This window comes from Drosophila miranda, chromosome 4 (genome assembly GCF_003369915.1).
Source record: "Drosophila miranda strain MSH22 chromosome 4, D.miranda_PacBio2.1, whole genome shotgun sequence".
Lineage (NCBI taxonomy): Eukaryota > Metazoa > Arthropoda > Insecta > Diptera > Drosophilidae > Drosophila > Drosophila miranda.
In genome coordinates this window covers 20,893,920-20,921,239 of record NC_046677.1, presented here as the reverse complement: position 1 = coordinate 20,921,239, position 27,320 = coordinate 20,893,920, and the positions used below count along the sequence as shown (strand labels likewise).

Genomic DNA, 27,320 nt, shown 5'->3' with positions numbered 1-27,320 from the left:
TACGCTCTCTCTCTCGATTACAGGCATATATCATATATCATCCGTCATTCACCTAATCATAATCGTACATCAGATTCAGTTTCTTCAATATCTCACAAAATCTCTCTCACACAGGCATTCATAAGTTTTTGTTTTTTTTTTTGCTGTAATTTTAAGTTTTTCTAAGGTGTTTTTTTGGGTTACATATAATTATAGGTGTCTTATAAATTAGGGTGTGTTTTTGTTTTTGCTTTGTTTTGATAGCCGCTAACAACAAGTTAATGTTTCCAAGGAATTTGTAATGCAGTTAATGTGTGTTTTGTGTTCTTGATTTTACCGATTTTCACACTTAAATTAGGCTTGACATAATTTCGATTAACAACTTCTGATAAGCTCTTTTGGTGATGCTTAAAATCGGGGGCCATTCCAAACAGAATGCCCAAAAGATTTGTCACATTTTTTGCTTCCGGCCACAATAATAGATAATAATAATAATAAGTCAATGGGCAATCTGTTTGGTAGGTTAACAAAATTGTAATCACTATTTAGGTTGGGAGAGCGGAGGGGGCCGGGCCATTCTTTCAACTTAAAATTAATTTAGTTTTATAAACAATGTGTCTTAGCATTTACACGTTGCACAGCAACAATATATATATTGTAGATCGGACAAACAAAACTTAGTAGTTAAGAAGAGATTTATTCGGACTGGACTGAAATTTAGGCCAAATTAAAAAAATTTTGAATCATTTTTCGGTGTGTGTGTATATGTGTGTGTCGTCCATCGGAGTGTGGATGATGTGTGAATGATGAGAATTCGGATCAGAATCTACTTACCAGTTCATTCTTGTATTGTGGGTATTGTTGGAAACATTAACCTCTAGTTAGACGTTCACTGTGTGATGACTTGGCTATTGATCTTCTTGATCTCCTTGAGGGCCCACGAGCACAACATTTTCGTGCGCTGACCCTTGGAGCGCTTGCCCTCGGACAGGAATTGTGTGATTACGACATCGTCCAACAGCGTGTGAAGACGGGGTCCAAAGGAAGTGCACAGATCGCCAATGAAACCAGCAGCACTGGCCATCATCGAGTCGGATACTTCGCCATCCTGGGCAATGCGCTTGATGAAGCCAATAATGTGCATCAGATGCGGCTCCATGTGCATCACATCGGGATGGGCTGTCTGATCGAGACCCTTGAGGCCCTGAATGATGCCCGTATATGCCTCGAGAACACTCTCGCGCAGGTGGGCAATGTACTCGTTCATGTCAAAGTTGCTGGCATCCGTCTTTAAATATATACCTGTTTATATCTATTCTCAAATAAGTCTGGCGATGAATTCTCACCTGAAGATTGGAAGCGGCACGCAGCATTTCCAACACCACGTTCAGATACTTCAGGAAATGGCTTCCAATACTGAGAGCCATATCGCCAAAGACAGTGAGTATCTGCGGCTTGACAGTGCGATGCAACGTGGGCTCCGCCAGATTGGTCATCATTACGGACATAATCTCATCGCAATAAGGGACCATCTGCTCCTTGAGGGCGCGGCAAATATCGCCGGTGAGGCCGACAGTGGCACAGCATACCTGATACTCCTGATGGTTCTTGAGGCCCATGATTAGGACATCCTTGAAGGCCGGCATGTACTTCATAAACTGTACGCCCAAAAGCTCCACCAGTGTAGACACGGCCAGGTAGGCATCCTCCTGCACACCTCCCGATTTGCCAGCACTCGACTGGAACATCATGAACAGGGCACTCATGATGGCATCGGATATCTGTGGGGCATCCTCTTCGTGCACTTTTCGCAGCACACTCTGCAGCGTGGCGCAGAGCAGCGACTGCAGATCGTTAAACTGATGGCGATCGCTGTGATTGCTGATGTGCGACTCCATCTGCATGACTTGGTTCAAACGCTCCAGGATCACAATGGTAGTGCGCTGCACCACCAGATAGCAATCGAGGGGCGAATTCTTGATCATATCCATGAGAGCCTCATAGGCAGCTCCACGCAGATTGGCTTGGGCCCCATCCGAACGATCGGTGGTCTCCAGCAGCTGTGTGATAATAAACTCAAAGTACGGCGACAGCGCGTACGTCTCGGGTGTCTCGCGCTCGCGCTCTCCGGTGGAGGCCGCATCGTAGGCGGCATCGGAGAGGCCAATGAATGCCCAGCAAACATTGGCGGCCACACGAGGCTCCGACTTTAAGCTCTTTACAAAGCACTCGAGCAGCGGCTGTAGATAGGTCTTGTCGATGGCAGCCTCTGGAATGATCTACAGAAGAGAGAGAAAGTCGAAGATTTAGTGGCAAAACGGAATTGGAGGAGGGGCCAAGGAGCCAAGAACTTACATCGCAAATGCGTCCAAAAGTCCAGGCTGTGGTATCACGCACAATGACACTCGAATCATACATCAAATGTATCAGCGTGGGCATGGCCTGCTCCACCAAAGGCTTCAGCGTATTGGTCTCCAGTCCACTGAGCACAGAGCCAAAGGTCATGACGGCGGCATCTCTGAAGCGCCAGTTCTGCGATTCAATGTTCTCCTGGATGAACGGCAACACATGGGGCACTATTTCGTCCTCGCAACAAGTGGCCAGCACTATGAGGCACACCGACGAAGCCTTGGCCGGACTCCAGGTATCCTCATCATCGCACTCATCCTGTTTGGTTAGCTTGTCGACCAGTACAGGCGTAAGGAACTGCAGAGCACCGCGTGCATAATGCTTGGACACACGCGCTGGGGCACGACCCTGATCGGTGGCCTCCTGGCTCTCAATCGCCAGATCGATCTCCTCATCGCAGACGTTAGACCAGAACTCAATGCCCTGAAGGGCAACGGCATCGTTCTCCGACTTCATGGCCTCCAGCGTTATTGGGAAGAGGGCCTGGGCCATATAGGGCTCCATGAACTGATAATACAGAGTCATAATCTTCACCAGACACTGAAGGGCGGCCACACAGATCTGAGTGTCCGTGGACTGGGTGGCCTCGCAGACCACCTCCATGATGAAGTTGCGCTCCATATCCTTCTCAAAATTGGCCTTGGTGAACTCGAGCGAGTTGTGCAGAGCCGTGGTGGCGGCCAGACGGACATGGTTGCTTGGCTCGACCTTGCGCATGCCATGAATGATGGCCGTGAGCACCTGATTCGATTGATTCTCCATCACGCCAAAGCGTATGTCCTGGCAAATGTAGCCAATGGCCTCCAGGGCAGACTCGCGATGCATTTCGCTCGATCCTTCGCTGACCACCTTGTTGACCAGGGTCTGGATGACCATGCCCCAGCGATTGATGGGCAGCTCTATGACAGCCACATAGGCCACGCACTGCGCGGCACAAGAGGGACGCGTATTCTCAGTACCCAAGGCATTAAGAATCTATAGATAAAGGATTTTTAAAATTTGTTGATTGGCGATCATTTCCTTTACTCACATTATTCTTGATCAGTTCCCGGATCTCGGTGGGGAACTGATGCCAACGCTCCTGATGCTGTTGCCGTACATTCTCATCTTTGCTGGTCAAGTGATTTTTGAGCTGAAGACCAGCGGCCATGCGTGCCACGGCGCTGTTTGTCGTATTGACCAAAATCTCCGACAGTGCCTTAAGGAACTCCGGCAGATTGCTGGCGGCTGCCTGTTCCAAGAAGTTCTTTGCCGACAAGAGTTCATTTTTGTCTACATAAATAAGGGCAATGCATGTATTTATAGGTTAGTTCGGGGTCTTACAATGGGTACTGGGGCTTCGCGCAGAGCATTTTGTTTTTATCACCAACCGGAAGAACTGGTTGTGGGACTTATCGGGGTAGTAGAGTAGGAAAAAAAAAAAATTGTTCCCCCCACCCAATACCCACATGCATGTGTGTATGTATGAGATACACCCAGCGAAACCTTTTCTTGGTGGATTGGGCAGGGGTCCGACTCTTTGTAGGATCTGCATTCCCTATCCCTGTTTGAGGTTAGGTTCGTGGCAGTTTATAAATCCTTAATCATTGCACACACACATATCCAGATATATATGTACATTCATAAATGGCTGTGTGTGTGTGGGTATGCATGTGCACCTAGCAACGACACATATGCTATCGAGACCCGCGTTGCAACCCTGCGCAACATACAACGCGCGGCGCGCGTCCCTCCCGCCAAACGACAGACAAAACGACCAATAAAAATGGCCATGGAAAATTTATGCCCAAAGGGATTGTGATTGGAAGGGGGTGCACTCACCTGGCGACACTGTCTTCTCCAAAATAGCAATCAATTGCAGCGTTATATCGGAAGTCATTTTGGGTTCTTTTTTTGTTTCTTTATTACTTTCTATTTCGTGCAGACGTCTAGAGAGGCTAGGCAATCGGTCGGGTCGGGCGGGGGATGTCAGGTGTGGGTGTATGTGTGGGAATTTTGCGTAATTTTTGACAATTGTCCGAGAGCAACTATAAAACGGATAAAATAGCGAATTAATTAAACCATTCGAGTAGCTGGAACACTAGACGGGGGAAGGTTGCACAAACACCTTGAACGTCAGCGAATTGATTTTTTCGCTTTCAGCTCTACACGAAACACACGCACACACGCAGTAAAAACTCACTTTTTTCTGTTGCTTTGCGCGATTCACCTTTGTCTCTTCTGCAACCTTCCCAACCTGTCAGAAAACGCGCGGATGCAAGCCAATGATGTTATCCACTTACTTAGGATTGTATTTAAGTGAACGGTCAAGTTGGGGATTAATATGGTTAGATGGCTCGTTTTTTGGCTGCCTTAAAACGAATTGAAAGCGAAACAGGCCGGTTCTGAGTAATCGCCACACACATGGAAGCCTCGCAATAGATGGCAACTCTAAACGCTATTCACACGCTGGCAGTTGTATTTGAATTTGGACCGACGAAGAATAAAAACTCAATAAAACATAAATGCTAGCCAAAATATTTATAAGAAACGTTATTTCGACACACTGATGCTAAATTATGATGTTAAATCCACTAGTTCTAATAGAACTAAAGTTCGTCAGTGTATTTACGGTATATTTTGGTATATTTGTGACACCCTTCAGGTGTCGCCGTTATTAATTACATGAAAATGTAGTTAATATGTAGCAAATTTTGTGGACATTTTTGTTGACCGGTTTTACTCAAACCTTATTTTATACGCAATGCAATAAAGATGAAAACTTACATTTAAGCAGTCTTGTAGAAAACCGATTTGATAATCGGATAAAATTATGAGTTGAGAGCTGAGGGTCATTGCCAGCTAGTAATATTCGACGGAAAACGAGGAATAGGAAGGAACTTGAATAACCCGTCAGTATATATACGGTTTATTTGTAAAATAAGTAGGTATTTTTTGGTATATTTGTCATGTTATCGATATCATCATCGATAGTCACTGCTGACGTTCGGACCTAAAAAGAAACGTAGTGGAAAAGTTAATATTATTTGGAAATATTTGGAAAAACACACAGCAATAAACGCAAAACAGTTGCTGCACTTGCCCCCTCTGTGAGTGTGCAACGTGTTTTAACCAGCCACGACACTGCATAAATTGGCAAAGCAATTCTCTCGAAAAATTCGCCGCACATCAAAGATGATCCTGCATTCTGGTCCGCCACGGGGCCTGGCTCTGTTGTTCCTGCTGCTGCACACGTTGACCCTTGGAGGCGCCTTCTATTTGCCCGGCCTGGCACCGGTTAACTTTTGTAAGACAATCGAAGTGTCCACGACATGCAAGGTATGTACACATATGCATACTCATACCCCACTCTGTGTCCGTGTCGCTGCTGTGTGTGTGTGTGTGTGGGTTGTGTGTTTTTGTGTTTCTGTTTCTAATTCATGCCTTAACAATTAGCGAAAGGGCAGTGCAATGCTGATAAATATACAACCAATGGTAGTAGTAGTGGAAACGGCGGAAGCACTCTGATAAGGTCCCAACATTGCGGGTGTCCGCTGGATACTGCTGACGTCGACTCCTACGATTGACGTTGCTTTTGCTCTAATATCAAACCCGTCTTGTTGGCTCAGTTGCTCAAAGATATCATTATGATGATCTAGACCTTATTTGTACTGCCTTATGTTCTTGATAATCGTATGCCACACATTTGTACGCTTTCAAACAATAGTATGCAGATAAAAGTAGAGCCCAGATAGCATTCAATAGAAACTCTCGTAAATTCATCAATTGCCGCATGGACACATTCTTGATTGATGTATTATTTATATTTTTTATAACACTCTCCTTTCAGTCGGATGTTATCTTGTATGTTAATCGCCTAAATACTGAGGAATCGGTCATACCCTATGAATATCATCATTTTGATTTCTGTCTGGGCAAAGAGGAGAACTCCCCCGTGGAGAATCTGGGACAGGTGGTCTTTGGCGAGCGAATACGCCCGGGTCCCTATAAAATCCAGTTCCTGGAGAATCAGCAATGTTCTGTGGTAAGTAGACAGGACACGTAAATCTAGAATGCAAAGATAACTCTAGGATTTCTGTGTAAACTGTAGGCCTGCACCAAGGAGTACAAGGGTGGTGATCCCATCAGCAATCGTCGCATGATGGTCCTGAAGAAAGGCATCAGCCTGAACTATCAACATCATTGGATTGTGGACAATATGCCGGTGACCTGGTGCTATCCGTTGGAGAATGGTAAACAATACTGTGGCACTGGCTTCCCCATGGGCTGCCTCGTGCGCACCGATGGCGAGGGCTGTCCCATCAACTCTATTTACAATCAGCCCATGCACTACTATCCCTTCAATCATGTGGATCTGGAGATCACCTATCACAGTGGGCAACTCGAGGACTGGGGCATTGGTTTTGGCAACAGTGGACGTATCATTTCCGTAAAGGTCACACCCAAATCGATCAAGCACACCGATCCGAAGGCTCCGAACTGCCTGAGCACCGAGCCGCTGGCCATAAGCGAAACCTCACTGAAGACCGGCGAGCAGCTGAACATTGTGTACACGTACAGCGTCAAGTTTGTGAAAAACGATGCCATTAAGTGGTCGTCACGCTGGGATTACATTCTAGAGTCCATGCCCCATACGAATATCCAGTGGTTCTCCATCCTCAATTCCCTGGTGATTGTGCTCTTCTTGAGCGGTATGGTGGCAATGATAATGCTGCGCACTCTGCACAAGGACATAGCCAGATACAATCAGATGGACAGCGGCGAGGATGCCCAAGAGGAGTTCGGCTGGAAGTTGGTTCATGGCGATGTCTTTAGGCCGCCACGCAAGGGCATGCTTCTGTCTGTATTCCTGGGCTCTGGCATTCAGGTGCTCGTTATGTCTATGATTACATTGGCCTTTGCCTGTCTGGGCTTCTTGTCGCCGGCCAATCGTGGTGCTTTGATGACCTGCTCGATGGTTTTGTTCGTTTCGTTGGGCACACCCGCTGGTTATGTCTCGGCGCGCATTTACAAGAGTTTTGGCGGTCTCAAGTGGAAGAGTAATGTGATTCTAACCTCGATTGTGTGTCCCGGGTGAGTAGTGGCTGATATTCTGTAATGCCTTTGCTTATTTATCTGCTATATTCCATACAGTGTTGTCTTCTCTCTGTTCTTTGTGATGAATCTGGTGCTATGGTTTGAGAATAGCTCGGGTGCTGTGCCATTTAGCACATTGGTTGCCCTGCTAGCCCTCTGGTTTGGCGTCTCAGTGCCACTGACATTTGTTGGTGCCTATTTCGGTTTCCGCAAACGCGTAAGTATTTCATTAGACACCGTAAACTTTGATTCTTAATTTCTGAATGTATTTTGTAGGCTTTGGAGCATCCGGTGCGCACCAATCAGATACCACGACAGATACCCGATCAATCGATTTACACACAACCGATACCCGGCATCGTTATGGGCGGCGTGCTGCCTTTTGGCTGCATTTTCATACAGCTCTTCTTCATACTGAGCTCACTGTGGTCCAGTCAGATGTACTATATGTTTGGTTTCCTCTTCCTGGTCTTTCTTATACTGGTCATCACGTGCTCGGAGACAACCATTTTGTTGTGCTATTTCCATCTATGTGCCGAGGATTATCATTGGTGGTGGCGCTCCTTTCTCACATCGGGTTTCACGGCTGTCTATCTGTTCATCTACTGCTGTCACTACTTCATCACGAAGCTCTCGATCAAGGATAGTGCCTCGACGTTCCTGTACTTTGGCTATACGGCCATTATGGTATTCCTGTTCTTTTTGCTTACCGGCACAATTGGTTTCTTTGCGTGCTTCTGGTTCATACGGAAGATCTACAGCGTGGTCAAGGTGGATTAAATTAAATGCATGTGGATGACAATGAGGATGATGATGAGAATTGTGTGCAAATGTATTTTTGTATTGAGTAGCCACAAATTTACACTTAAGCCTAATGTATGTGCGTGTGTGTGTGATTTCTGCGCTGTGCGCCTACTTGCTGCACGCGACAGTTTTCTGTTTATTATATTTATGATCGATCCATGTACACATGTACTTGTGTATCAGGCTAAAAAACCAATCCCGTAGAGTGGAACGAAGCGCGCAATAATCTTTAAGTAAAAAACCGATGATGTTGTAAGTGATGGAAATCCCCACATTTGTTGTATAGTTTTCACACCTTCTCTGAATCTAAAGTTTAGCCATGTCCAATATCCCCCAAACGATCGATTCCAAAAACCGTATTCAATTTAGAGCCAGATATTTCGTACTTTTACAGAGGAAAGTACTACTGTAAGAAAGTACTTGAATCCGCCTTTCTCTACCGATTTCTATTCTGTAATATCAAAGCCTAACAACTGTAATTAGTGGCTCGTCTTATCTATAATTCGAGCAAGGATTGAATTCAAGTGTGTGTAATATTTAAAAATACTTTAGTTTAAACTATTTAAATTTAAAACTTGCGACTAAAGAATAAACAAAATATATAACATATAAAATGGAACCCAAGCTCGCGCACTCTCTCTTTTTTGTTTTGCTATTTGTTCAACCCTTGAGAAGTGTCAGAACAGAACCGTACCCCGTTCTATGGCTTCTGCAAGCTCTCGAGCGCCCACTCAGTGTGCGAATAGACATTTCCAGCTCAGAGTTTGGCCATGTCAGAGACTGTGGACAGCGATGTGGATGAATACGATGAGTTATCGGAGCTGCGTCAACGCCAGAAGCCCCAAACCCAACCCTCAGTGGATGTTCGTATCATATATTCCAAAACTCCAATTCTAAACGCGACTTATTCGACTTTTCTTGGTACTTCCAGGAGGCCTTCGATTTGGATGATTTGCTGCCGACCATTGGTGAATTTGGCAAGTATCAAAAGCTTCTGGTCTTTGGTATTTGCCTGCCCGCCTGCATTCCTTGCGGCTTTTGTGCCTTCAATCAGCTGTTTATGGCTGATACTCCGGATGACTATTGGTGTCGCATACCCGAATTGCTGGACATGCAGCTGGAGCAGCGTAAATATCTGGCCATACCCAAGGAACTGGTGAGTGAGTGGAGCAGCCATATGAGTGCTAAAGGTCTGGCAATCAAGCCCAGAGCTGAGCTCTCATTGATTATGCGTTTGTCGGGTGACAAAATGTCGATACGAGGGTGGTTCGATGAGTAATCAAGGTTATAATAGATATGACGAAATAGGGCAAACGTGAATAGAGGTATTTTTCCCACAAATTTTCAACGTCAGAAACGAGTGTGTGTTGGTCATTCGGTTCAAGTTCCGACAAAAGAAGACAAACATGAATTATACACGATACTCGAAGAGTTAAGGGATGTAATAGTTTTGTGCAAATGTGTTTAACAGCCAGAAGAATACATTTCTGACCTTATTCTTGTTCTTTTAAGGAAAACGATGAACTGGTCTACAGCAAATGCCATACGTACGGAGTCAATTGGACGCAACTGCTCGAATCATTGGAAGATGAGAATGACCTGACCACACTGGAGCCAAACAGCACTTGGCCGGTGGTTAAGTGCAGTCAGGGCTGGGAATATAATACCACAAATGTGTGGTCCTCCATTGTGATTGATGTGCGAGCACAGATCCAGACTGAACCCACATTAAAATTCATTTAGGAATAAGCTTGAAAACATTTCCCAAGCACGATACCACACCTAAACCATCAGTTAACCCATGCTAACCGACAGTTTATCGACAGTTTGATTTAGTGTGCGATCAGGATATATATCCAACCATTGGCTTGGCGGCACTCAATACTGGTGGACCCGTGGGGGTGTATCTCTTTGGATTGCTTAATGATCGCGCTGGAAGGAGACTTTCGTACTTCACCTGCCTGGCCACTTTGCTGGCGGGTAGTTTGATGACTTCGCTGAGCAAGGACTTCTGGACTTGGGCTGGCAGTCGCGTCATTGTGGGCCTGACTATACCGGCTGTCTATCAGATACCTTTTATCATATGTAAGTGCAGGAATACTCAGCTTTATTTTAGCTAACAGTTGACTTATCTTTCAGCTCTGGAGTTGGTGGGCGAGAACTATCGTTCCTTTGTAACTGTTATGACCTGCACCTTTTACACCTCGGGTATTATGCTGCTCTCCGTTGTCACCTATCTGGAGCGGGATTGGGTGCGCCTCTCTTACATCACCTCGCTGCCTTTCTATGCCTATTTCCTCTATATGTTTGTGATGCCGGAATCACCCCGTTGGCTTCTGATGCGTGGCCGCCTGGAAGAGGCCCTCACGATACTGGAGCGCATGGCCAGAGTGAATGGACGACAGTTTCCGGAGGCAGTGCACAGCAAGCTGGAGGCACAAATCCGCCGCGACAAGCTCAAGAAAGAGAAGAAAAAGGTGGCTAATGTGGGTCTGAGAGATCTCTGTCGTACGCCCAATATGCGGCTGAAAACAATACTGATTACGTTGAGTTGGTTTGCCAATGAGACGGTCTATCTGGGCCTCAGCTATTACGGTCCCTCGCTGGGCACCAATCAGTATGTGAGCTTCTTTCTGTCGGCTGTGGTGGAGCTGCCTAGCTATCTCTGCTGTTGGTACTTTATGGACACCTGGGGCAGACGTTGGCCACTCAGTTTGTCCATGATATTGGGGTAAGACTGGATGTGTAGGGACATTTTTAACCGTAGCTACTTATATTGGTTCCCTTTCCAGGGGTGTGGCATGCGTGATAACGGTGATGTTGCCCGATGAGGCTGTCGATGAGACTCTATATCTGTATTTGGTATCCAAGGCCTTGCTCTCGGCCTCCTTTCTAATCATCTATCCATTTGCTGGCGAACTGTATCCGACACAAGTACGTGGCATAGGCATTGGAGCTTCCAGTTATATTGGAGGATTGGGTCTGATTGTCATACCCTTTGTGACATATCTGGGCAAGGAGAACCTCAAGTTGCCGCTGGTTATCATGGGTTTTGTTTCCATGCTGGGCGGAATGACGGGTCTTCGATTGCCGGAGACCCTGCATCATCGTCTGCCGCAGACCATTGAGGAGGGGGAAGAGTTCGGCAAAGACTGGCAGCTCAAGGATTGCTGTAGATGCGCTCAAAAACAGTGAGTGTTAGAAAAAAGAAGTCTAAGCTAATATTGAAACTAACCTTATTTTAATAACCTATTAAGGACTGTGCTCTCCCAACCCACATCGTATGAGAATCTGGATGTTTTGGGTGGTTCATCCAACACTGCCTCCGAGGCGGAGGTGGAGCTGGAGTTGCGCGACAATCGTCGCGTCCGCCAGCAGGCGCCCATGAGCTCTATTGATGAGCTCACGCCATTGGAGGGCATGGCCAGTGGAAGTGGTCGACCCGTTCATCGGCCGTCTATGAAGCGCTTGGTGCGTCAGATGAGCATCATGGATACACAGCGAACTAATGATGGCACCATGCAACTAACACATTGGATTTAGGGAACTCTACTACATAAATAAAACAGGCGCTGTAAAGAAAAAGGCAGTACGAAACAGGTGTAGTTTTAGTTTAAATAATACTTAAATATTGGTATGAAATGTGTCCTTAAGTTGTAGGAGGACAGTTGGCAGTTATTACGGTAGTTTTTTAGTACCCTAAGGGGTTTCCAGCTGTATCGCTTTTGATTTGTATCTCTAGTTTGGTATAAGAGTTCCATAAGATGTGAAGCCTAAACATATGTCATTTAGATGTTTTAAGAATATATTACAATTCTGAAATTTTCCTAAAGCGACGTGTGTAGTTTAAACAGTTTATATATGTATGTGAACCCATGAAGACATATATATAATATCTACGACACGATAGATAGACAAAAATATAGAAGAACGCATCAACCTGTAACAGTATAGAAGCAAATCGTATAAACTCCATTATTATCGAAGAACCAACAATTATGCACAATACCTGCTAGTTGCAAATGTATGCTTTTTTTTGGATATACCAACAAATAATCTATGAACACATTAAAATAGTATAACAGAACTAAAAGAACATTATAGAAACAATGGATTCCTGATTCCACTTCCTTAAGTTGTATTTCAGTCGACCTTAAATTAAGAACAAAGAATCATTGCCTCGATTTGAATTCGATAAAAGTACAGTACAGCAGTGTCAGAGGATAATTGCCATATTTTCAGATACTTACGGGTCCCATAACCATTTCCCAGATGGAATATCAATTTTAGCTTTAATTGTAGAGCATTGCTATTAGCTGTAAGGCGCGTTTAATTCAGCTTTAAACAAAGCATTAAAAACAACAACAAACATTCCCGATAGGGGAAAGTAACAAACCGAAAAAAATTAATTCCTCAAACATATCCGGTAAAATAAATAAATATATATGAGGAGGCGTACTGCAACATTACATATCTCTAACTCTGTCTCTATGATATATAAATACATATTATATTCTGTGTGTGACACACAACAATAGCGACTTCTCAATCATTGCAATTGATTTATGCATTTATTCACGCAATTATGCAATTAATTGTTGTCAAACAAAAAGAAAAACTTGTTTATGGAGGAATGCGAAAAATTGCCACACAGCTGGACGGACACTGGACGGTCGGTCGCACACTGCTAGCGGTCACTGTCAGCCATAGGAAGTGCAAGGCCAATCAAGGGAAACACTACACTTCTATACCCGATAATTGTAGAGTGTTTTGGGCTGACTTTTAGGCTCCACAAATTAAATAGAATTCACTTTGATTTAAATTTAAATGTATTGAAAGGTATACGGCCCATATTAAATATAAATAAAAAACACTTAAACAGTACATTTAATATATTTATAGGAAATATACTTAATCTTAAATATAAAATAAAATAAATATAAATCGACTCAAATCTATTAATACACATTTTTAGGTCAACATAAGTGCAAATGTGTACTCTATACATATTCCATATGCTCGTAATCTTCCTCAGTCTGTCGATTGAATCTAAGAAACAACATAAATTGGTATAGCGATTTTTGTTATGATTATCCTGATTTGTTCACATCACCTTCCGGATCCCTACACGACATAATATGAACAAAATACCCCTGAGATATCAGAGCACCCCTGAGATACTATACAAAATTGTATGTGTCAAAAATGTACCAAGAATCAAAATTTAAGTTATAAACCCATTTGGCAAAATGGGTGATGTTGAATTACACTTCGGCCTCGCACCCCTTCGGTCTGTGTACCGATGCTCGACCCACATATTGGACTTAAACCAGGACATTATGTTGAGGTTGTACGATTATCTGACCGGTCTGACGGATAGGGTGCGTCTGGCCTGTACGGCGCCTAAGCTCGGTGAGGCCTTCCGAATGTGGGCCCGCAAACAGAGACAAACACTCGATGTGGAGGATTTGGAGACGATGAAGCTGCCAGAGATGATCAATTTCTTTATGTGGGCAGGGCCGTTCATCAAAGTGCTGCATGTAAACTGTGACTGGTACGAAAAGGAGTCCCTGGTGGTGGAATTTATAGCAGAGTATTGCTTTAATCTCGAGGAGATCTACTATACAAATGTCACCGACGACTTCCACTTTCGGACAATCATGTCACGAATGAAGCACCTGAAGCGGATCACCATCAACTGTTTGGATGCGGAGGATGTACTTAGCTTCGATTTAGAGCCCAATCAGGGTCTGGAGTACTTTGAGCTGATCAATGGCTGTTATACGGGTGGGGGGATTTCTTTTTTATGATTATGTTGTTTGTTAACTTAAGTTTTGCCACCAGGCGAACATCTGTGCGGTTTCCCCAAGCTCCATACGCTGATACTGCGCAATTGTTTGCTCTGGAACTATTGGGCATTTGGCATACCGCTAAGGACATTGCGTCTCCTGAACCTGGATGACTGCAGCTTTGAGGTGATGAACGATAGCCTGTATGGTAAGATAGCCGAGTGTTGTGTGAACCTCGAGGAGCTCCATTTCTCCGGCTGTGACACCCACTTTGAGGTGATTGCCCAACTGCCGAAGCTAAAGCGTTGCACGCTCAAGACCTGGGGGAGCTCCAATGAGTTAAACATCGGATTCCTGACCACGCTGGCAGAGAAAAAAATGGGCAGCAATCTCACTCATCTGCATTTGTCCGGCCAGTTTGAGATCAGCAATGAGCATGCCCGGGTCCTGGGACAACTGCACTCGCTGCAGGAGCTGCGCTGGAGCAGCAATGACGTCCTGGAGGATGATCATTTCAAGCTCTTCAACGATCTTGGTGTGCTCGAGTCCTTTGGCATGTCCTTCTGCGGTCGCGTCACTGACGTGGGTATGATGCGTCTGCTGAGAAAGTGCGGACAACTGAAGCTGATCGACCTGAAGGATTGCAGCCAGATCACCAATGATTTTGTACTCAATGCCATCGGTTGTCTGGCCAAGCCCTCACCACATCGCCATTTGGTGATCAATGTGCTGGGCACTAAGATCAAGGAGAGTCTGCTCACGGTGGGTAGTGTGATCATCACAGATTTTTCATAAATATTGTCATCTTTTTTTCGCTTCCAGTCCATCGAGTATCTGGCGCCCTTGAACAATGTAAAGCTTAACTTTGTCCATGAATAGAAACAATCGGTTTGCAAGAGACAATGGGATCCCTCCGCTCTTAGTCATGATCCAGTCGATCCACAAGGAAGTGCTGTGCTCAATATTTATGATCATACACACAATACTCCATTAGCAATGGGATAATTGTTGGGACAAGCGTGTGCTGCGGCACTTGGGCATTTAATAATAATAAATAGAAATCCAAAATCGTATTAAAACAATACCCCAACGATATTTGGTCTGGTTGTGGAATCCGCGATTCAATTCGATTCGATTCGATTCAGAGATCGCTGGCAATAAATTTCGCATTCAATTGTTGAACTTTTGCTGTGATGATGTCTGTGTTAGCAGCAGGAAGCATAGACCAGTTGGCTATATCATGCTACCAATACTCACCTGTGGCCAGTCCAGTCCAGTTCAGTCCGTTGGTTAGTCATCGATCCAATCTCTCTCCTCTCTGTGCTAGCGCTGGCTCTGGCTTGCGTGCTTCCACATTGTTGGTGGCCGTCTCTGGCTGTGGCTCTGACCTCGACTTGCTCCTTAAATGGTTGTCGGCAGCAATCGCTTTGACTCTCTGATCTTAGGGGTTGGGGGGGATGGAGCACCAATGCCTTGACATGTTCAGGTGTCTGCCATGTTCAACAGCGAGTACGAGTAGCTGACTAATTAGTGTACTTTAACTGGTCCAAATCGTTGACATTTGGGGCCATCGACCATCTTCTCCAGCCATCATTCGATCCGCGGAGAGTTTGCATGAGAAGAGCAAATTAAGCGGCGAATGTTTTCTATCCCCTCTTCATAGGGAGGGTTTTTTTCTGTCCGCTCCTAGATAGATAGATTGTATACTCGAAGCGTGTCCAATCACGCCTGTGAATTATTTAAAAATCTCTGCTGCTATTTCATAAGAGACAAGCCTTAAAATTGTTACCCCTCCGATGCCCATAGAAATTCGTGTTGTCGTTCGTTCGTGTTGTTGTCGTTGTTGTTGTTGTTTGGGGGCCTTGCGATTATGGGAAATGGCTTTTGCTATCGCTTAGCACACACCTCTCAAATGGATGAACTTTTAGTGTCGCTTAACGCTGGAGAAGAACCTCCAAAAGGGGCGGGAATCTCGCTTGCTACGATGTTTTTTTTTCGCGATGAGTAGAAAGGCAGTAAAAGGCCTTCAGGAAAAGTGCACTAAAAGCATGTAGGGAGAGGTATAAATGGTTTTGGTCATACATCTTTAACCTAATCGGTTTTGGTTTTATAATTTGACCATTGTTAACCAGCCTAAGGGAGATTCCTGCCTCATTCGCTACAAATAAAAAGGGAATACTTTCCATTTTTGGCATTTTTTGATTGACCTTATTATTTAAAGCCTGCCTTGGGTGCCCTTAAAGTGTTATTATTTGTAGATCCACTCAAGAATATTAAGGAATATTATAATCCAGGGATTATGTGTGCTCGATGGCATATTTTTATATCTCCATTATATTTGAATCTCGTGGTCGTCCCATATTTGACAAGCGAGTGAGCCGGGGGTGGACACATAATCTCTCTCTTGGTGGCTTGCCTCATTGGCATACATGTAACATATTTACATATATGATCTATAATAATATTTTCTTTTATTTAAAAGTATCTGTGAACATTATTGGTCGATATTTTTAAGGAATAACCTACGTAAACTATTTTTCCATTTCCAGTTCTGGGAACTTTCCTTATACCTTCCTTAGTACACGCCTATTTACTAAAAAGGATACCTAATACTTTCAGTTTCAGTTTAACTTAGCTTGTTAAACATTCTCCCAACAGGTTACAAAAAATCTCTTAATTTCTTTAATTTTCGGTTAACATTTATTGCCCTGCTCAAAAATCAAGAAAGAAATAAATGTTTATGAGACACCCACAGCCCATGCAGTGAACGACCCACTTTGTTTTGTATTCGCCAAATTATTTTGTGGCACGCCACATGCTGCAACAACAGCGGCAGGCAGGCAACACAGCAGCAGCAGCAGCAGCAACAGCAACAGCAACAGCAACACTAACAACTGCCACTAAGAGTTGCCAACATTAATTTAATATTAAAATTACAATATTTTCGTTTCTTTTTGTTGCCTGTTGATGCTCTCTGATGCTGTTTGGGGCAGATCCAAATGCATTTGTATGATTCTTCGGAGATGTTTTCATGCACGACTTTGGGGACTTGTCGATGATGTTGCAGAGCTGCAGTTGCATCGCTGCTGCACTGCTGCTTCTGATCATGATGATGATGATGCTGGTGATGCAAAAGTTAATTTGCAAAGATGCACACTCCCTAGTTCTTCGGATGAACTTTTTGGTGCAGTCGTTGGGGGAGAAGCGAATGATTGGCACATTAGCAACAAATTGTTAGTACATCTTATTTAAGCCGTTTAATTAATTCCGCGCATTCTGAATAGCCAAAAAAATTCAATGAAAAAAGTACAATAAAAGAATAGGAACGAAGCTTCAATGGTTATTTATTGTATGACAACTAACGACCATGGGGATACCTGGGTTTTCTCCGCAAAGAATGCCTATAAATGGAAATTTGTTCTCCTTTAGATTGAGATGCTTGTCAGATCACAAGATCATAGAAATAGCTGTACCAATCATACATTTTTTTCATGGTCTCAGGGTTCTCGCAGCTCGTACAGATTTTTATTTATTTATTTGGTTTTTTATTCCAGTTCTAAAAGAATTACTTATATTTAAGAAATGCATTTTCATTGATTTGAAATAATAAACCTTTGCTTAATCGTGATAGATTTATTTTATATTAATTTTAATATGAATATTTTTGATTTTATTATTTATTTATGATAGATAGAAGGCATATTTAGGATAAAGAAATAATTGCACTTATTAGATGGGAAGTACGAGTACCCTTCACTAAATATATGAAAGATTCTTCAATCTGTTACATACACTCACACAAATAGCATATACCTTTGAGCTGCACAAGTACCAGAGGTCTAAGTAGAATCCAAGAAGTAGAAACCGAGAGCCGAGAAAAAACAATCAGCCAAGCCACACGAAGTGAGCTTCCAGCCAGCATCTTTGAGCCAACATCTCGGGCCAATTGCCAGTCGAAGACGTGCTTAGGCTTGTCAAGGTGCCCCCGACCTGGTCGGTTCGGTTCGGTTCGGTCTGGCCCAGGTCCAAGGGGATTGCGGATCTCCATGTTACCTATGTAAGTACTCGTATACACGTATATATGTGGCTATATGTGTGGATATTTGTATGTTATATGGAAGCTACCTTCAATTTGACAAAAGCCGCTGGCAGACAACGCGATTGCATGTTGTGCCTTTCAATTGCTGACCAAGTTCTCCTACTCCTCGTAGTCCGCCGGGTTCTGTCGGGTCTCGGGTCTCCGATCTCCGGTCTCTGGTCTTATGTCTCTGGTTTCTGTTCTGCGCTATCAATTGATACAAATCTATGCAATTTTCGAATATAGAGACATAAAAACATGCCACAACTATTGCCACACTGAATGTCAATAAATAATACAGTGGAACCTCTCGCGCACACACACACACACACACACGTACAGTACAGACAGTACAGTACGTTCTCGTACATACAGTTAGAACATATCACATTGCCTTTGCTTGAGACAGGTCGAGGTCGCCTTTGGTCGGTCGTCCAAGCGCCGCAGGTGAGAAAATGGCCAATAGAAGTCGACATGGACCAAAAGATGCCACTTAGTTGCATCCAAACATGCAACCAGTTGCATCTTGTGGAGACTGCAACAATTTTCATACACTGAGAGCTATTTTGGGGGCGAGAATGCAAACAAGTTATAGAAATTTTTGGAAGAAGTCTGAGAAATTCGTAATTACAAAAAAGTTAAATAAATTAAAGAAATAAAAATGATAGATCCAATGATAGATAACAGATGGAAGAGGAAATTAAGCAATTGCTTGAGCAATGACAATTAAGCAATGACTGAAACGTAACCATTCGCAATACTGCCGACGCCATAGCAGTCGCCATTGCCGCTCATTAGTTGTCGTATATCGAAGTCGTAGTCGAAGTGAATTCATCCTCTAAGACATCTTTGGCATTGACAAGTGCTATGCGGGCGTAGCTAGCTACGAGCGTCTAGTTTTTGTCTGGATGCAATTGCAGGAGCAATCTTTCACGAACGATCATCATCTGCTGGCAGTTTGAGGGTACTATAAAAAAGTCCATAGCAGCACAGAATATCCGGCACAATATTGCACATTCATTCTCTATATTCGTTTCAGGTGGACTTGAGATAGCTCTGCAAAATCATCCAAATGGGAACCCGATCTTCGTAGCCTGGGATGCCAACAAAGCACTTGGTAATGCTTTAGAAGTCCAGTCTTGATGGATAAACTCTGAAATGGAGTTGGACTCAATTCTTCAGTTCCATTTGTTTTATTCATTTATAATTTTCATAAAATTGTAATCGTTTTTCTGGCCAAAGTATTTTTGTTGGGGGCGCTCATTGAGAACCTTTTGTTCAACCAACATTGGGGATTAGGGGTTTCAGATATAGATATTTCTCTCAGTGTAGTCACTTCATTTTCTATCTTAGGAGCTAGCAATTAGACCTCTCTACAATTGGAATTAGATATGCACTGAGAGAAATTGTTTCCTAATTACCCAGTATTAGAGCAGTATTACCCAGCATAGAAGCTCGAAATATGAAAATTTGGTCACTATTTGTTACAGAGAGAAGAGTATCCTTTCATTTAAAGTTCCATAAGCTATCCTCAGCTGCACAATCTCTCAACTATAAGTTTGATGGTACCAAGTTCAACGATATTTCTTTCAGTGCAGCAGCATCTTCTTCCATGTTAGGGGGCCAGCAATTGGAGCTGCCTGTGGCTCTGTCTAGAACATCGTGTGCTCTTTATCACTGACAGATTGTGCTGGCCATTTAATTTATGGCAATTCTCACATACACCAGCCCCCCACTCGCTTCTCGCTTCTCCCACCAGACTCGAGTCGCGAGCATCTCTCAGAACATTGTTAGATCTCGGGTCTCGGGGATTGGGTGTGGGAATGTGGATGTGGATGGGTATGGCGGTATCGCATGGCCGCGGGTTGACGGGTTGACGGTAACTCGAGTTATTCAATCCATTTGCCTGGGCAACCTTTAGAACATCGGCCATCTGCATAAATCAAATGCTGATTGTGATTTACAAATAAGACGGTGCTCCAATGAGGCGGATATCATCTGCATCTGTAGAGATCGAAACGATTTCCCTAATATTAATGTATTCTACTCGTATAAATGTAACGTTCTATATACGAGTCTCTTCCATGACTATAATATCATATACAGATTAATTATTATAAGTACCTATGAAATGCCGAGCATGTGGTGATTTAATCATAATAATATCCGTAAAACCTTAACTGGGCTCAGAATTGTGTGTATAAGAAGGAATTATACATATATCTTTAAATAAACTGAAATATAAATCGGAAACACTCCATTAATCACTTACAATCCAATATGCGATCTAAAAACATTCCGTTTTCGTTACTCCACTCAACTAAATATATATTTTCCCATAACTTAACTGGCAGTTTAACCGATTTAAAACTCTATTTATAAAGTTTCCTTTCGGTTTTTCCGACATCACCACTTGACTTTCTTGTGGAATTTATGTCACGCTGCAGTTTTATGGCCAAGTGCCTGTTTTGGTTCTGGTTCTGGCTTTTGCCCAACTATTTTTACTCCACGCAATGAAAAATGGAGAGAAAAGTTGTCGGAAAAGTCGTGTAGAGGAATGTCAGGCAGGCCTCATGCACGTGTCGTTATCCTTTGGCTATTTCCGTGTATTTCCGGTGCAATGGAGTGCACACACACACACACACACACACACAAACACACACAGGCGGACAGTAACGATACCGTGACGTCACCTGAGGGAGGCCTCAAAATAGAAAGGCGACTGCTCGCCCCTCCAGTACAGTTGTGAAGTGAAGTGACGTCAGACGAGAGCGAGATGGCTAGCTGGCACTCGGCTTTTATCAAGGGCGTCATCAAGGCCACACATTCCGAAAGAGAGATGGCTAGATAGAAAAGGACAGAGAGAGAGAGGGAGAAAGATAAAATATACGCTGCGCCGCCGGCCGGTGTTTTTGCCTCTGCCACGGCTCTGCCACTGCCACCGCTGCTGCTGCTGCTGCTCTGTTTACTGCCTACTCACCTGTTTCATGCCCCACTGCCCCGCCTGGTGTGCTACCCTGCCACTCACACACACCCACACCCACACATTCGTTCATTCATTCATTCATGGCTTTGGGTGTCTGGCCGTCTGGCCGTCTGGCTCTGCTCCACTGCGCATGTCCGCGTCACGGCCACGCGCCACCCACTTCGATGACGTCTTTGTTTCGCATCGATTTCTGTGCTCGCTTTCGACAGTGACGTCATTGGCTGCGTGCCGCCCCAAAGCAGCCTGTGGCCGACCGCCGTGCGGCCAGCTATAAATAATTCCTGCCAATTATCGCTGGAAATTGATAATCGGCAAAGTTAATTGGGGAACCTGAGAAGGAGACGTAGACAGAGCCCGAGATGAGGACGGAGATGGAGCCGGAGCCGGAGCTAATGAGATTCATATTCTGTGCTTGAGCTCGTTTATTTATGAATATTGGGTGTTGAATGAAATGACATGGAACCAAGTGGGTTGGGTTAAAGCGTTTAAACGAAATCGATTCAAAGAAATTATGTATTTAAGGGCGATATAATTAAGTAATTGACTAAATGAAAGATTTAACTTTAAAGCAATAATTTGTAAATACAGGGGAACATTCATTTGAGTTCTATTGTTTTTGATACTGTCATCCTTTTCCTCCTAAAATAAAAAACGATTTTAGGAGCATAACTATAAATACCGTGGCAACTATTTGGAACTTAATTAAAAATTATATTTTATTTTTCATTATATTTAAATACTTAACCTTTTCTTGAATGAAATCAGTACGATTATACATACATTTTAGCATACTTTTCAGAGTTTATTAAAGTATTTTTGCCTCTCAAATGATGTTTGTCAAATAGTTTAAATAGTTTGTTAAGTGGTCCCTTATCAAAAGATCTTTTTTGCTTGTGTCACATATGAAACAACGCAAACTTTGTTCCTCAAGTGAACACACTTTGAAGAAGTACCTGCCAAAGCAAGAGCAACGACGACCCGACCAAATCATAGTCCTCATCTATAATTCAGTTTAGAAATGGCTTAGGTAAAGTAATTACGACTAGGCACACAAGCCACAGGCCACAGACCAGTTATTAACCAAGTTCCATCCTTCTTTTGAGCCGTCACAGACCTACATACATGGATATATGTATGTATACCCTACATTCCCACCCATTCCTCTAGTGGTATTGATTTTTCACGCATTATCTGCTACTACTAATACTCGTCGTATACATTCCAGTATCGTATCTATTATTTTGGGCTTGTCCCGTTGAGGTCAAAGACACACAATGCCAAACGCCGGCTAGGTCTCCCTCTCTGTGGGCTTGAATCTGGTATCTGACTAATATTTTGGTCGACGTCATGTAGAGGACACAGATACATTTTTATATACGTATGCGAATGGCTTGAAACGGAACAGGAGGTGCGTCAGTTAATTCCATTCCATTGATAGCCGGCAACCGCACAGAGATACCGGCGGAACCCATTTAATGGGCGACTAAACAAAATACGCACAAAGGAAGCGAGCGCGCGAGAGGGAGACAGATAGCACACACACAAACAAAACAAAAACAAACAAAGAGAGGACAAAGTGTTGCCTACTTAGGGGCGTGTGTGACGAACATGGCGGAAAGGCAGTGAGGACAAAGTGAGGCTTGTTAGAGGACGTGACGCGGTTAGGACGCAACGGAAGCAGACAATAAAATCAATGCCGCGCTTCCGGCCACAGCCACCATACGAGAATCGCTCCCCCGTTTGGGGTTGCGTGTGTCGATTGCGTGTCCATTCGGTGTCGATTGTTGCGTAGGGTATTACACATTCCATTACAGCAGAGTCAGCTGGATGGTGGATGGTTGCGGCACATCTCAAGGTCGCATTGCGGCCGACAGGAATAATGGGAATGCGTTCGATATGTCTTTTGGTTTAGACAGGAATGGCGGCGGTAGAGAAAATCGGTACAAGACATGCATGGGCATGTAAGATATTTTTTCATTTGTGTACGCCATTTCACATTTTTTTTGATTAAATAATTCCTTTGAAGTATAAAAGCAATATTAATAAGCGTTTGTTTACCATAATTAGGGAATAGTAGGATATTTTCCTCAGTTTTGTTAATAATATTTAGAGCCTTTTAACAAAAGGTTTAGATTTGTAGGAAGTAATAGAATTCTTGCATGCATTTTTGCCATTGTTCTATATATATATTTTTCTATTTATATATTTTTCGTTCATCCTTTCCTCTTTCTTATAATTAATACTACCCATCAAATCTGTTTTTTTGATTACTAAATTTTAAACACACTTTCGTTTGAGTCTCTTTCTTATTATCCCCAAGATTTTATGAATTTGTGGCCATAATTTTTAAAAATTTATTTGACCCGAATCGCCTACAAGATAAAGTCATATTTCATCGAAAAATAATTTCCTATTTATCCCAACTTTGATCGCTTTTCACTTCATCCACAGAAACTCTTCTCATAGACTTCCCCCGAATAGTAAATATGTATGTAACCCAATAATTTACTTGTGATCCCGTAAATCATCTCCCTAACCATCGAACATACCCCACTTAAGACCGCAAATGTTGTGCATTGCCTCATCGTCTGAGCGCCTTTAGTCCGCGAGGAAAAGTGCTCCATGCCGAACGGGGCGTATACTTGATGATATTATGACATGTTTAAGCCCCACCGAAAAAATGTTATTTAGGCACAAAATAGCACAAAATTGGCAAAACCAAAAATCTACATATATATTTATGTAAAGTTACAAATATTAATAGCAAAACGAAGTCAGAAACTAAGCCGAAAAAAGGCCAACAAAAATAATGACAATAATTCGCCACAAAATGCACCTGCAGGCTAAGCAGTCAATGGAGTTTTTGGGCTTTATAGAGGAAGTCCCCATCCACCAAAACCATTTCTGGGCAAGGCTGGGGCCAGGAGGCGCATCGAAAGTAATGTTTTTGTGTTTTTTTTTCTGTTTTTTTTTGGGTAAAAAAGGGTTGGCGAATCCGCAAAAGCAATTTATGCAAATGAGCCAAGAGGCGCCGTTGCAAATGCGGCAGCAACAGAAAATACAACAATGCCAAAGTGCCGCATGCTAATTGAAATTTACAGGTGGGTAGGGGGAAAAGACAGAGGGAGAGAGAGGGGATTTCCAAGCAGAAATCAAAGCCTAAATAGCAATCAAAAAGAGCAAAAATTCCTTAAATTAAACTCACGAAGTCGCGGCGCAACGATGCGAAAATGATACATGCATTAAGGCCCAGCCAAACCAAAGTAGACTTGGCCAAAACGAAGCAAATTTGGCTCGGCACATTTAGAATATCATCATAGTGCCCCAAAAAGCAACAACAATTACAACAACAACAACAACAACAACAAAAACAACAGCAACAACAATAAATAATAGACAAAAGGCAGAGAGACAAAAGCAAGGAGTGCCAAAAGTTGCCTTCGACTCTTGGCTTCAACTCTTGGCTTTGGCTTGGCTTTGGCTTGGCTTGGCTTTGGCATCTCATGCTTAATACAGCCAATAAAACCAACAGCAACAACAATACCACAGCTCAACAGTAACAACAACAACTACAGTACTACAACAACAGGCACTCTTCGGAGGAAACTCAACAACGATAGTAAACACAACAAGAAAGAAAGGATAGGCTCTGTTGCCGAAACAGCTGATACCCTGACAGATTGATTCATCGGTTTCAAGGCACTTTATATTTAATTTTACTTCTATGGTTTCTATGGGCTTACAGGTTTCTGATCAATTATGAGGGCATATATGTTATAGCCATGGCTACAACAACTCGTCTAATTACTATAAATTGTATTCTCTATGAATAAAATGCTTTCTTTTAAGCATTCAAAAACCTTTGAACAAAATAATAATACCCCCTGCATAGGGTATAACAACAACAAGACCAGCAGAAACTCCAACGCGAAGCTGTTTGCATGCACTTTTTGGGGCCACGAGCGGGTCAGCAAACAGCAGCACGCACAGTGGTACACAGTGAATGTTTTATTCTATTAAATAGTTAATATTTGATTGTTAGTAACTTGGAATATTAACACTCAGTAGAACAGTTTGTATAGAGATAGTGCTATCCAATTCACAGAGGCTTGCAATTTTTAATCCCAACCTCAAATTTTCCTAGCATAAATAAACAAACGAAGAAAACAAATGGAGTTATATATTATTTTATTATGAAACACAATTTTTCGGGAGAAATCTCTTATAACAGCCTACAATTAATCTTTACTTACTTTCGTACTTTAACTTAATCTTTTTATATTACTACATCATTTATAAACTTCTTTCTGAATATCCTAGCAACATATAAAAGTTACTTCCCTTTTTTCCACATTCCCAGCACATCCAGAACCAATGTGCGGAGTGGCAGTACTATCGTACATGCATGGTGCCTGCCACAGACCAGTTCCACTTGCGTCGCTCCCAAAATCCACCTAATATATATGTACACGAGAAGCCACACCACACCATACCACAGCACAGTCCCCATCCCCCGCACTCAGATCCCCAGGCCCAAGACCGATCCGAACGAAGCTCAGGCCCCAAATGCATTATGGGAAAAAAATCTAGCTAAAACGAAAGGAAGAGCCCACTGCGCCCAAAACTTCAGTCGGTGTCTCTGTCGCAGTCGCTGCCACAGTCTCAGTCGCTGCCCCGGCCCGGCCGACTGCGATCTCACGTTTTGTCGGGGAGGCTGATGCTGAGCCCAAGCTTGAAGCTCGATCCCCCGTACGCTAACAACAGTTAGAAAACGTGGCTTTGGAACCTGTCTAAAAATAGCCACAGCGAATGCAACCAAACACACGAACCCGAGCACGAACATGGACGACACCTACAACAACAGCACATAGTAGCGAGAGAGAGGACAGACCCGAATGAAAACGAAAATTTAGCTGCCGTCGGGCCTCACCTACTAAGCCGCCGCCGCCTCAAAGACGAGTCTGACTCGCGCTTTAACTCTCACTCTCACAGGCAGTGGAGCTGGGCAGCGCAGTCGGCGTTGAGACTGAAGCCGAGCTTTGGAGAGAAGAGAAGCTTTGTGCGATGGTGTGAGTGCATTTGTGCCGCTGCTTCTGCTGTTTACGAGCTGAAAACGCCGGTGTCAATGGTAAAGTGCATTAATAATTCCCTCTCTGCTTTTCTGTACGGAATTAGGGGGCGAAGAGGAAGATCAGTTGGTGCTTTAGAGAAGAGGCAGAGATCTGTGGAAATCCGGAGATGAGTAAAAGAGTAGAGGATCGTTAGCAGCGTAGAAAATAGCGTGATCTGGGGAAGGGCGTAGACCAGGGATACATGGGGAAGTCGCCAATATTCGGGCACAGATGATGCCGATCTCGGGCAGAGGATGATCTCAATGGCATCAGCGGAAGGGGAAGATGTCAGGCTGATCTGGGAAAAAATCAAAATCAAAAAAAATATAAACCAGAAAGAGGGGATTAGGGGCATTGGGAGACAGACAGTGTTCCGAGGGCGAATGGGGGAAAAATTCGATCATGTTTATTGGCATTTTGCCCAAAACAGATTTGTGGTGCAACCTCTTTTGCTTTTTTCAGAAGAAAGAAAGGGGGATGGTTGATGGGAAAGGGAAGGGCAATGGTTATCACGTTGGAGAGTGATCATGTTTATGGGGTGCTCTGCTTAATGGAGCAAATTTGTTATAAATTGGTAAAAGGGTTAACGAATCTTGAATTGGTTTAGATTTGGTGTAAAATGCAATTGACTTCGAGTTGAACTAAATAAATGGTTTGCACAGAGAATGGAGAGTAGGAGTGGAGGATAGACCGATAGAGAGCCATTTAAATGTATTTGTTTAATACAGTATTTACTAATTCCTCTCGTACCTGCTCGAATCCTCATTAGGAACGTTTATTTATAGTAATTTAATATAAGAAAACCTTCATAGATTCAAAAACAGTATTAAAAGTTTCCTAGCAGCCACCATTAATAGCTTCATAGCAGCCGGCTATAATAGCTTCATAACACCAAATATGCGTTCACATTAAATCCTTGCTCTTTAAAACTTAAAGCTTCGCCAGAAGCGTTTAAATACAAATCAAATCTTTCAGGGTTAAGTATCCACTCAGACTTTAAGCCCTTTTTCTTTGACATCCTTGATTTCAACATTAAATCCTCCTCCTTTCTAATTTATTTTCCTTGAAATTGTGTTGCTCTCCAAAAA

At 43.2% G+C, this 27,320-nt stretch overlaps 4 protein-coding genes across 7 annotated transcripts; 3 read left to right on the top strand and 1 right to left on the bottom strand.

Annotated features, from left to right (window-relative positions):
* Positions 1-131: 131 nt before the first annotated feature.
* On the bottom strand, positions 132-4,856 carry LOC108163245 (importin subunit beta). 4 transcript variants are annotated; one of them, XR_001775646.2, is made up of 7 exons: positions 4,571-4,856; positions 4,210-4,415; positions 3,419-3,660; positions 2,335-3,363; positions 1,326-2,258; positions 814-1,267; positions 132-689 (listed from the first exon to the last, which is right to left on the bottom strand). XR_001775646.2 is itself a non-coding variant. In XM_017298408.2 (6 exons), exons 2-6 carry the CDS (start codon positions 4,265-4,267, stop codon positions 869-871), a joined length of 2,661 nt encoding a protein of 886 aa, XP_017153897.1. In that variant the 5' UTR covers positions 4,268-4,415; positions 4,571-4,856; the 3' UTR covers positions 132-868. The 4 variants fall into 4 exon arrangements, 3 of the variants coding, with proteins under 3 accessions (XP_017153897.1, XP_017153898.1, XP_017153899.1); XM_017298408.2 differs by having other exon boundaries at positions 132-1,267; XM_017298409.2 differs by having other exon boundaries at positions 132-1,267; positions 4,671-4,856.
* Positions 4,857-5,352: 496 nt separating this feature from the next.
* LOC108163553 (transmembrane 9 superfamily member 2) lies at positions 5,353-8,364 on the top strand. The gene is made up of 5 exons (XM_017298916.2): positions 5,353-5,706; positions 6,218-6,412; positions 6,479-7,461; positions 7,522-7,681; positions 7,741-8,364. Exons 1-5 carry the CDS (start codon positions 5,563-5,565, stop codon positions 8,242-8,244), a joined length of 1,986 nt encoding a protein of 661 aa, XP_017154405.1. The 5' UTR covers positions 5,353-5,562; the 3' UTR covers positions 8,245-8,364.
* A 640-nt stretch (positions 8,365-9,004) lies between these two features.
* On the top strand, positions 9,005-12,805 carry LOC108164162 (carcinine transporter). The gene is made up of 7 exons (XM_017299768.2): positions 9,005-9,131; positions 9,200-9,424; positions 9,781-9,966; positions 10,095-10,353; positions 10,408-10,999; positions 11,061-11,459; positions 11,526-12,805. The coding sequence occupies exons 1-7, from the start codon at positions 9,039-9,041 to the stop codon at positions 11,809-11,811; spliced, it is 2,040 nt and encodes a 679-aa protein (XP_017155257.1). The 5' UTR covers positions 9,005-9,038; the 3' UTR covers positions 11,812-12,805.
* Positions 12,806-13,427: 622 nt separating this feature from the next.
* LOC108164303 lies at positions 13,428-15,136 on the top strand. Its single transcript, XM_017299952.2, has 3 exons — positions 13,428-14,055; positions 14,113-14,819; positions 14,880-15,136. The coding sequence occupies exons 1-3, from the start codon at positions 13,518-13,520 to the stop codon at positions 14,934-14,936; spliced, it is 1,302 nt and encodes a 433-aa protein (XP_017155441.1). The 5' UTR covers positions 13,428-13,517; the 3' UTR covers positions 14,937-15,136.
* The last annotated feature ends 12,184 nt before the right edge of the window (positions 15,137-27,320 follow it).